Source organism: Apium graveolens, chromosome 8, assembly GCF_009905375.1.
Source record: "Apium graveolens cultivar Ventura chromosome 8, ASM990537v1, whole genome shotgun sequence".
NCBI classification, from domain to species: Eukaryota; Viridiplantae; Streptophyta; class Magnoliopsida; order Apiales; family Apiaceae; genus Apium; species Apium graveolens.
This window is the reverse complement of record NC_133654.1, coordinates 265986625-265997249: the sequence shown is the minus strand read 5'-3', so window position 1 is coordinate 265997249 and position 10625 is coordinate 265986625. Positions and strand designations below refer to the sequence as shown.

The 10625-nt window shown below is 35.4% G+C and overlaps 2 protein-coding genes and 1 non-coding gene across 6 annotated transcripts; all 3 read left to right on the top strand.

Moving 5' to 3' along the window:
* Positions 1-860: 860 nt before the first annotated feature.
* Positions 861-5823, top strand: LOC141677810 (U-box domain-containing protein 45-like). Its single transcript, XM_074483880.1, has 6 exons — positions 861-1018; positions 1545-1638; positions 1931-2116; positions 2537-2644; positions 2847-4030; positions 4768-5823. Exons 2-6 carry the CDS (start codon positions 1579-1581, stop codon positions 5564-5566), a joined length of 2337 nt encoding a protein of 778 aa, XP_074339981.1. The 5' UTR covers positions 861-1018; positions 1545-1578; the 3' UTR covers positions 5567-5823.
* A 218-nt stretch (positions 5824-6041) lies between these two features.
* On the top strand, positions 6042-6114 carry TRNAK-CUU (transfer RNA lysine (anticodon CUU)). Its single transcript has one exon. It is a non-coding gene; the product is annotated as a tRNA-Lys (tRNA).
* Positions 6115-7783: 1669 nt separating this feature from the next.
* On the top strand, positions 7784-10507 carry LOC141677680 (OVARIAN TUMOR DOMAIN-containing deubiquitinating enzyme 4-like). Of its 4 annotated transcripts, none has more exons than XM_074483714.1 (6): positions 7784-7986; positions 8997-9118; positions 9303-9343; positions 9557-9655; positions 9893-10058; positions 10344-10506. In XM_074483714.1, the coding sequence occupies exons 1-5, from the start codon at positions 7905-7907 to the stop codon at positions 10053-10055; spliced, it is 507 nt and encodes a 168-aa protein (XP_074339815.1). In that variant the 5' UTR covers positions 7784-7904; the 3' UTR covers positions 10056-10058; positions 10344-10506. The 4 variants fall into 4 exon arrangements, with proteins under 4 accessions (XP_074339815.1, XP_074339814.1, XP_074339816.1 ...); XM_074483713.1 differs by having other exon boundaries at positions 7784-7995; positions 10344-10505; XM_074483715.1 differs by lacking the exon at positions 7784-7986 and adding an exon at positions 8065-8322 and having other exon boundaries at positions 10344-10507.
* Positions 10508-10625: the final 118 nt, after the last annotated feature.

Below are 10625 nucleotides of genomic sequence, written 5' to 3'. Positions count from 1 at the left end.
GCATGTGCACAGGACACAAACAAACCGTTTAAACATTGCTCTCATTTAAAAAAAAATTGTTTCTAATAAAAAATTCAATTAAATCATATCAATTAAAAATAGAGTTAATCACCGAAATATCACATTTTTAAATAGTTTGATCCTCACTCCCTACCTATCTAATATATTGTTAGGGCTATTTACAACTGTCCAATTAAGATTCGGTACTAATACGTAACATAAAAATGTGTATTAAGTCTGATTTGACAAATATAACGTACAAAATTGTGCATACCCCTGATATTACAAATAATTTAACGTATTTAGCGAATATTATAGATCAAATTTTCAGAATGCAGTAGACATGATAATAAAAATTGAACCTCTTGGTCACACGTTCGAATCCCGAGGAAAATTTATGATTATGCCTCTTGAGTCAGAGCATGTCACTTAAATGCGGTTTACCTTGGTTCACGTAGTTTGCAGACTATTGCGTGAGCCGTAAGGTTTACGTAGTGCGCACCCGAATAGTAGCGGCTGCGGGTTAGCTACGATAAAAAAAAATAATTTGAAAATAGGTGACAAACCCCTAAAAAAATTGGGATATATCTGTGAATATGTTTATTAAACTTATGCCATTTTTCTAAAAATAAAATCATTATTTATGTGACATGGGCAAGAAAATGACAAATGAGATGTCATTAATGGGAGAGAGCTTTCAACCAATGGAATCAATAAAACCGGGAAACACATTACCCGCGACATTTAACAACTTTAATTAATTAAAGCTACCCTTCTCTTCCCCCTTTGTATCTGTCATTATTTTTAATTTTTTATCATTATTTTTTATATCAACTTTTTTATTTTCTTTATTTATTTTAATATACTATTTCAAAAGTTCCATTCTCATTCTCTTCTCTTTCTTTCTTCCCTTGTCTAAACCTCACATTTCTCTATCAATAATTCATGATAATAATTAATAAAGATTCATGGCAAGTTTAGTTTTATTCAGAAATGCATTTAAGCCCAGCTAATTCTTGTAAGTTTTGATTAAAAATTCTATCTTTTTGTTTTTTTTGAATGTGATTCTTGAAATGTTGTTGTTTGTTGATATGGGTTTAGATTCTTGGGTTGTTTTTGTTTGATGGAGTGTTTGAATTATAGATTGATTGTAATTTTTACATTTTGTTTTAGTTGAGATAGTTTTTATTCAATTCAAGAATCTATTTTTTTTGAGATTTTGTGTTTTTGATGAACTTAGATGAAATGGTTTGATTATGTATTGAATTTCTTGAATTTAGTCCAAGATTTGTTTTTTATGCTGTTAATTTTATAATTGGATTTGTTTTTTCATACATCTTGTGGAGTTGTTATTATCATTGGTATTATTATGTGTTGTTGTGTTTGGAATTTTGATATTATTTTCGAGTATGATGAGTTGGTAGTTTTGTAATGAATTAGATCTGCAATCAAGCATTGTGAAATGCTGCTTAAAAGTCTTCGTAATTTTAGAAAAGCTTTTGTTTGTCGTGAGTTAAAATTGTCGTACATTGTTTGAATTTCAGGGGACGGAGCATTGTTGCATTGCTTAGCAATATTATGCTAGTAATGGACACCTCTGAGGTTGAAGAGCAGTTATCTTCGGTTGGGGAGCCAAAGGTATGGATGAACTTTTTTAGTTTATTCTTATTGTGGCATATCTGTAGAATAATCGAGGATGATTAAGTTTTAAGTTCGTTGTTATGCTTCCCTGATTTTTTTACGAGTTCAAGTAGCAAATTAGAAAGGACGTCATTTCACACGAATTCAATAGTTGCCATTCTTTTAGTTTTTTTGTGTATAATGCTTTTGCTTACAAGATATTTGTTCCACAGTGCTCATAGTTTTTGTTAATCTACTAAATATCTATCGGATCAGAGGATGACTGATGAATTAATTTATTTTATTGCAGTTACATGGAGGAATGTGCAATATTCTCTCTTCAATCCAGTGCAGAGTGTTAGGAATTTTTCCTGATCTAGAAGCAGCCAGACCCAGGAGCGCATCTGGGATTCAGGCTCTATGTTCGTTGCACATTGCACTTGAGAAGACCAAGATCATTCTTCAACATTGTGCTGAATGTAGTAAACTGTACTTGGTACTTCTTCTTGTTATAGACCTTATGTATGCATAACCTGTTGATGCATATGTGTAGTGGTTATGATTCAATCAATGGCATTACAACCTGAGGTTCATAAGTTAGTAATCATATATTCTTGAAGCTACATAACTTATACTCTTGACTGAGATTAGCTGAGAATAAATTGTTCTTCCTCAGCCTCAACTACTAGTACTGATGTGCAAACATGCTTGTAGACATATAATTAGTTGTGTGTGAAAAGAGGGTTACTGAATGTCGAAGCATACGTTGAAAGCTTGAGTGTATATAACTAATCTGTCTTAAAATATAACAATAAAATTCATGGTCCATAATTAATTAAATAGACTTTGACTTTTGCATGTAATATATTTTAATTTTGAGGGGATTTCTTACGAGGAGACCAGTATAATCACGCAGGCTATTACTGGGGACTCGGTCGTCCTGAAAATTGAGAGAGCTAGATCTGCTCTAATAGATAGTCTCAGGAGGCTAGAAGAAATTGTCCCGCACGAAATTGGTTGTCAGGTACTGTTGTTAAATCTTTAATGTACATTAATGAATATTACATGCTTGTTATTGTTTTCCAATTTATTATTTGGTTCTGATACAGTACTTCAGTTCTTTTTACAACTTTGCCTATATTCATTAGCCATCTGCGATACAAATTTTGATTTCATTTAGTAGAGAATTTAGAGTTTTAATGGTAATGTTACATTTTATTATTCAGATCTCAGAAATTGTAGGTGAGTTTGAGGGGATCGAGTTCTTCGTTGATCCGTTAGAGAAGCAAGTGGGTGACGATTTAATTGCATTGCTACAGCAAGGAAGACAATTTAACAGAAACTGTGATGACATGAATGAGCTTCAGTCATTTCACCAAGCTGCTTCCAGACTTGGGATTACCTCCTCTGGAGCCGCTCATAAAGAGAGAACAGCCTTAAAGAAACTTATAGAAAGAGCTAAGGTTGAAGAAGATAAGCGAAAGGAATCGATTGTGGCTTATCTTTTACATCTCTTGAGAAGGTATCTTAAATCATTTAAGGCAGACGTTTTAGATGATAACTCCCAATGTTCAACACCTTGTTCCCCTGATATTCAAGGGTCTTTTGAAGGCTATGGTGGGCTAGATGGCAACAGGGGCACATTTGACCAGAAGCTCTCCAAACACAGTTCCTTCAATTTCAAACCTAATATCAGGAAACTGGGGCAAATAACAGCCCCTCCTGAAGAGTTGAAGTGTCCGATATCGTTGCAACTCATGTATGACCCAGTCATCATTGCTTCTGGACTAACATATGAAAGGATTTGCATTGAGAAGTGGTTCCATGATGGACACAACACTTGCCCAAAAACTCAGCAGGAGCTCGCTCATTTCTGTTTGATTCCTAATTATTGTGTTAAAGGTCTTGTTACTAGTTGGTGTGAACAGAATGGATTTGCCGTTCCAGATGGTCCCCCAGAGTCACTTGACCTCAATTACTGGAGGCTAGCTATTTCAGAGGGTGAAGATAAAAATGCAAAAACAACGGATACTACTGGCTCCTCCCAGCTCAATGGAATAAATGTAGATCCTGTAGACGAGAATGCTATTTTGGAAGAGGTCGAAAGGAACGAAGAGGAGAATGTATCTACACCCAATGATGAACCTGAGGATGAGGTTGATATATTTAAAAGATACGAGGAGTTCTTGACCATTTTGAACAAAGAACAAGACCTGAGCAAAAAGTGTAAAGTAGTAGAAGAGGTAAGGCACTTGCTGAGGGATGGTGAAGAAGCAAGGACTTACATGGGTAGAAATGGTTTTATAGAAGCTCTCATCAGGTTCTTAGAATCTTCTATGCATCAAAGGGACGAAATGGCTCAGGATAGTGGTGCTATGGCTCTCTTCAACCTAGCAGTTAACAATAACAGGCAAGCACTCTTAATATTCCTTGAATAGAAATAAGAAATAAGAATTTTCAAAGATTCAAGTTGATTCTGAGCAATATGAAAATAACTAGTCTACACACTACCCTCCCCCCTCCCCCTCCCCCTCCCACAAAAAAAAACTGCTTCATCTCCCTTAATGGAAATAGTCGGACAAATTTCTCTTGTTATACTATCACTTGTGGTTTCTTCAAGTCTGGCTTGCAGGTCATTTTTCAAATGATTTACATTCTATATAGTTCATCCCGTTTGTATCAATTTCTTAGTTTGCACAACCTCTCTTGCTCACATTTTGAACTAAAACTTAATCAACTGGCTAATAAGAGATCATGTTTCACTTTGACTCAAATTTTGACTTCGGCAGGGGAGGACATTACGCATATGTATCACTCATCTGCCCCAAATTAATATTTCAGTACCTTTTAGGCAGAAACATTTAAAATCATCTTTCAAATTGAATGCCAGTACATTAGTTTGGTTTACATTAAATAGCACTTTTAATTGCTTTATGATAATACGATGAACAAAATTCTACTTGTTCTGAAAAATAATTCCAGAAAAGAGGAAATACAGATGCTTTTCTGGCGCCATATAACTTTTCAATGGAAGACATAAATCCTCAATCGTTTGGCCTATTGATATTGTTGTCTTGCATATATTTATTAAGTACTAAAAAGTTAGAGGTGTGGGTGTAAGCATCATCTGTTTCCTTTTGCCTTCAGAAACAAGGAAGTGATGTTAGCTGCAGGAGTACTTCCATTGCTTGGAAAGATGATTGCTAATAGCAGATCTCATGCATCCGCAGTAGCCCTTTACCTCAATCTTTCATGCCTCGAAGAAGCCAAGCCTATTATCGCCACAAGTCAGGCTGTCACATTTCTTATTAAAATCCTTCAAGAAGAACCTAATTCACAATGCAAGTTTGATGCGCTCCATGCACTTTATAATCTCTCTAGCCTGCCCTCCAATACTCCTCACCTTCTCTCCGCTGGTATCATCAATGGACTTCTGGCGTTGATAAAGAATTCTGGTGACTCTACATGGAACGAAAAATCTTTAGCAGTCTTGACTAACCTGGTTTTAAACAAATCCACAAGAGATGATATCATATCTTCCCCTGGTCTTATCAGCGAGCTTGCATCTATACTTGACACTGGCGAACCTCTTGAACAGGAGCAAGCTGCAGCATGTCTTCTGATGCTATGTGAAGGAAATGATAAGTGCATTCAAATGGTTCTTCAAGAGGGTGTCATACCTTCATTAGTATCAATCGCAGTAAATGGAACTATGAGAGCAAAGTCTAAGTGTCAGAAACTCTTAACCTTGTTCCGTGAGCAGCGACAAAAGGAACCAAAAGAACCAGCCCAAGTTCAAACTCATTATGACCAGTCCGATGACAATAAGATGTCAGCGTCTCCTGAAGAACCACCAAAACCGTTATCCAAGTCGATTTCAAGAAGAGTTATGGGGAAGAACTTGAGTTTTTGGTGGAAGAATAAGAGTTTTGCGGTTTACCGTTGAGCCTCTGCCTCTCATCTCTCTTACAGGCCATCTTGTACATTTCTGGTGGTTACCATTTGTTGTTTGTTGTATCATGTATTTCGGTGAATATTTCACCTTACCTTATATACTGAATAGTACATGCAAAGGCTCTGCAACTGCAAGCTCAGGATTGGTTGCTAGCTTTCTCTAGTATAGATAGTAGTATAACATATATTTGCATCTTATAGTGGTATAATAGTTGACAGTTGCATATAAAGTTCACAGTTAAGCAGCTACGAGTAATTTTATTTTTTTTGCTAATTGATTACGCACACACTAGATATTGAACTCCTGACCTTCCGTAAGGGGATACAAGAGTTCAATCACTGCACCAACACCAACACCAACATTTTGGTGTGAAGCAGCTAAAAGTATTATTTTTGCTGTACTTCCCAGGAATTTATCTGAGGTTGTTTCTCATATTTAATCCTTTTACCAGCAATTTTAACATCAAGCCCGTCTAGCTCAGTTGGTAGAGCGCAAGGCTCTTAACCTTGTGGTCGTGGGTTCGAGCCCCACGGTGGGCGACCTTTTCTCTTGTTTGCGTTTTATCTTTTTGCATACTTTCTCTTGTTTTATCTTTTTCATACTTAACAGAGGCTCAGTTTGGTTCAGTTAAGGCTTAACATTTAAGCCAGATTAGATATCAAAAAAGTTTAGAATATTAAAATCGATACTCCCCGCCCCCCTCTTGTTTAAGGTTTAACTATTAAGCCAGATTAGATACCAGAGAAGCTTAGAATATCAAAACCGATACTCCCCCGCCCCCTCTTGTTTGCGTTTAATCTTTTTGATTACTTAACAGAGACTCCACTTGATTCAGTTAAGGCTTAACTATTAAGCCAGATTAGATACCAAAGAAGCTTAGAATATCAAAATCGATACTCCCCCGCCCCTTCGATTCTTTATATTGGGGGACGGGGCTAGACACATGCCTATTTGGTCCGTCAAAACATTGTAAACTTTGTCACTTTTACCAAGCTGCCAATCTAGCTCATCTGGAACAGGGCAAGGCTCTGAACCTCTGGGTTCGAGACCTGTGAGTTCTATAAATAATTAAGTCGATTAACCAAATTACCGCGCTATGATAACGTCCAAACTCTGCCTTGATCGTCTATTCAACTTGTCCAAGTCATCTGTCAGTTTCTCCTTGAGTGTTGGATCTGATACTAAAATGTAAAAAGTTGAAGACTGGTTGTCGATTCTGGGCCTAGGAAAAGTGCCTGAGTAAAGTGTTAGAACTTCGTTGCTTTCTTAATGGCTTTCTACTTTTGACCTTTCGAATAAGCAAGGAAAACCTGAACGCGATTTCCTTCTCTCTTCTGTTAAAGCACAACAGCTCAAGTGATATACTATCATACTGTATATGCCCAGTGCGCTTATGTTCAGTGGAGAAGAAGCTGACATAATAGAAGCCCATCTTCTGGGTTTTAATGGATATCATTTTCTATGTGACTTGAATTCCATCAAATACAACGACAATCTTTTCCCATTTAGAGTGAGATGTCACATTCTCGGGATTTTAGTGTGCAAGTTGTGGCTCAGATAGCTCGGATTGATTCTGACGAAATATATCATATTCGTCAATGACAGGCATCATTCGGTATGAGTATGAGAGATGTCTGCATAAATACCTTCTTTTGGAGTCCTCTGCGTAAATCTTGCTGACAGATTTTGAACATCACCAAGCAGTCCTAAAAGCACAAGTGATAGGTTAAGATGTTAAATATGAGATTCAACACTAAATATTATGATTAAAAGAACTTTACACTTATTTTAATAGTGCATATTCTAATTAAGGAATTTTAGATGTACTACCACCAACAAATACTCTTTGAAGGTTCAATATAGAGTAAAACAAATTAAGAAAAAAAATTTATTAAGTACCAAAACTATCGACCAAGTAAAGTTGTTTAGAATATCAGCACCATGCAAGAATAATAAACCAGGGGACTGGGTAAAGATTCTGAAACTTTATGCTGACAGGTAAACTCTCTAGACTTTGCCACTCAGAAGATCCCTCAACTGAGTCAGAGCGGAATCAAAGTCGAGAACATCCAAAAATTGCAGAAAATAGAATTAGATACTCCCTTTGTCATATCACCCTCATCTTTTTTTTTCATCAAATAAAATCAGCAATAAAAGATTCCATAATTCCATTCCATGACTTCATTATCACAAATGCAGATGCCTCTTCCTCACAATCAAATTTCACGGGTAAAATTTCCAGCTCAGTATCTCATCCGGTATCAGTTCATATCTTGCCAGACATATAAAGTAGGGTAGAATTTATAAGCAAGCTGAGCGGCATAAATTTATGAATTTACCGGGTGCTTTCGTCACCATGCGTGCTTCTATTATTATGCGAAGTGCACAACTTCCACCGGTCAATGATTTGAGTATGATCAGTATGTTTCCGTTTCAGATTATGTTGTTTGATTGTTAAACACATAAGTTTATATGTACTTAAATTGTGCCTTATATAAAAGTTTATTCTTTTCGTAATGCAATTGGTGTCCCATATAATTCTTGTCTTCCTATACAATTGTTCTTTTGGTTCCTTTACTTGTTAGACTGTGTTTAAGTTTATCCCCTATTAGCGCTTGTTCTAAGTTTCTGTTGGTGTACCTGGAGATAACTGGCTCTTCATTTCTGGTGATTGGGCATGAATTTGGGCTTAGGTTTGTCTTCTTTAAAAAAACGGAAGTCTTCAAAGTTCATTTTGATGCTGTTAAGTTAATCTTCTTTTTCAGTTACCTACTTGGATGTAATTTGATTGAACTTCTTTGAACATGTATGCATCTATTAATTTGTGTCTGCTTATTATGGGCAAATATTATAATATTCAAAGAGGCTATCAATTTATCAATATATAAAATGGTCTATCTTAAAATTAAAAAAAAAATCTATAAATCTTAAGTAAGTTTTCAAAAAGCTAAACTAAATTACACAATTTTGAGTTAAATATGGTCTTTTATTTCAAGTCAAGATCATGAATTTAGAGCTTTGAGGTTATTTTTTTATTGTTTGAAAGGTCACTTTAGAAGTCTTCATCCTGTTCCTGCTATTTGAGATCAGTACATACAAGTGATTAAATTCTTAAGCTGCATGTTCTATGTCTGTGATACAATAGGAAGGAAAATCTTAAACGAAGCAGTGATTTAAAAGCTCTATAAGTTACACTATCTTAGATTTTAATCTTTCGTTTGATATTAAGCATTTAAATTTTGCAAAATAAGTGCATCTATTTTAATCTCACTTTAATTACTCCGTGATAATAAAAGTATTGTTTTGAGAGAGATACAATTTACGCAGCCAAACAGGGTAAGTTCATAACACAGCATTAAAGTTCTACATCATAAGGAAGGCTTAACAGTTTTGGAAATTTACCAAAAAAAAAAATTATCAGGCATACCTGGAGATGGAAGATGCTTGTTCCGGTCAGTTGTTCATGGAGCTTGTTTAAGAACTGGAAAGCCATCTCCAACTCAGAGCCTTGAGAAAGAACTTGCTGATGAGCTTCGAGCCAATGTATATAGAATTCTTTTAATTTGATTTCTTTATTTCTTAAATGAGAAAAACCTTGAATTAAAATTTAGTACTTTTTCATTACTATCCTACTTTCTTTAGTCTCTTATATATGCAAGTTGGATCATGATATCAAGTACTCTGTTAATTTTCCATTAATGTTGCCTAAACGGGTCTGGTTTAACAGGTTGTGAATGAATTCATTAAAAGGCGAACAGACAGTGAGTGGTAAGATACAAAGTCATAGCTTATGGTTCTTTTTTGATGTGTGACTACTTTTCTAGCTGTATCTTCACCATAAAGTTTAGACAACCTCTCATCAAATTCATGGAAGCACTATTAGTAGGAGAACTTGGCAATTTTACAAGTTTGGATTGGCTACGAATAGGGTTGAGTAGTCAACGTGGGAAGTTACTAAATGTATGTATTTATTTACTGCAGGTACCTTGATGGTGATTTTGACACTTATATTACACATATGCGACAGCCCCATGTTTGGGGAGGAGAACCTGAGCTGCTCATGGCTTCCCATGTTCTAAAGTAGGTACCATAACACATTTAAATCAAAATTCTAATAAAGAAAGTAAGACGCTGATCCTTATCAGAGCATTTCTCTGGACTGAATGACTGATAGTTCAGAATTTCAAAATAAAGCAATTTAAAGGCTGTTATGACTTTTTAAAAGACACATCAAGTACAACAGGTTTTTTTAGTAGTTACTTCATGTCTACAAATTGGGGGTAGTTAATATAGTAAAATGCTTTCATCTGTTTACAGGATGCCTATTACTGTCTATATGCTTGATAAGAACTCCAACGCCCTGAAGACTATAGCAGAATATGGCCAGGGATATGGGAAGGAAAACCCAATTCGTGTTCTATATCATGGCTACGGACATTACGATGTATTAGAAAAACATTCTGGAAGATCCAAAGACTAATAGGTAAGCTTTTCTCCGACCATATTCAGTTAAGTCAATACAGAAGTACCCAAAAATTGCAAATGAATGGCACTACTCTTTTACACTCACTGCATCTGATCTACGGTTGACAATTATTATTTTAACTATGTGCATTATGTTTATCAAGAAATTATTCTTTCAGGAAATAGGTAATGGATGAGTTTTTTAGTAAATTTTAATTTCAATATGTACAGTAGATTTGATGCATTCAGATGAATATTTTGTAAGATGGAGGGTTTATTAGGTGTGTTTTACTTTTATTGGCAGCCTGGACAGTACATCAGAAGATGAACAGGACCTGCTGGCCCAGATTAGGTGACAAGTTATACAAGCCAGTTCTAATTATCTTTCACTTGTCAGATTATAGGTTTAATAAAATGATGACTGTTGTTCTCTAACATAAACTTCTCACCCCCCCCCCCTTACAACCAGAAAATGAACAGATAAACGACTTATCATAAAGCGCAGTAAATAAATTTAACTACAGTTGTGATAGATAAATATGCCATGTCCTTGACAGCAGTATTATTTCCTTGTGTAATTATTCAT

Excerpts from the sequence above, each read along its gene's own strand:
- LOC141677810 (XM_074483880.1), top strand. The coding sequence starts at position 1,579 with ATGCTAGTAATGGACACCTCTGAGGTTGAAGAGCAGTTATCTTCGGTT. Across the intron at positions 2,117-2,536 it reads AATGTAGTAAACTGTACTTG|GCTATTACTGGGGACTCGGT; the intron begins GTACTTCTTCTT and ends ATAATCACGCAG. Across the intron at positions 4,031-4,767 it reads CTAGCAGTTAACAATAACAG|AAACAAGGAAGTGATGTTAG; the intron begins GCAAGCACTCTT and ends TTTTGCCTTCAG.
- LOC141677680 (XM_074483713.1), top strand. The coding sequence starts at position 7,905 with ATGAATTTACCGGGTGCTTTCGTCACCATGCGTGCTTCTATTATTATG. Across the intron at positions 7,996-8,996 it reads CAATGATTTGAGTATGATCA|GCATACCTGGAGATGGAAGA; the intron begins GTATGTTTCCGT and ends AAAAATTATCAG. Across the intron at positions 9,119-9,302 it reads CTGATGAGCTTCGAGCCAAT|GTTGTGAATGAATTCATTAA; the intron begins GTATATAGAATT and ends CTGGTTTAACAG.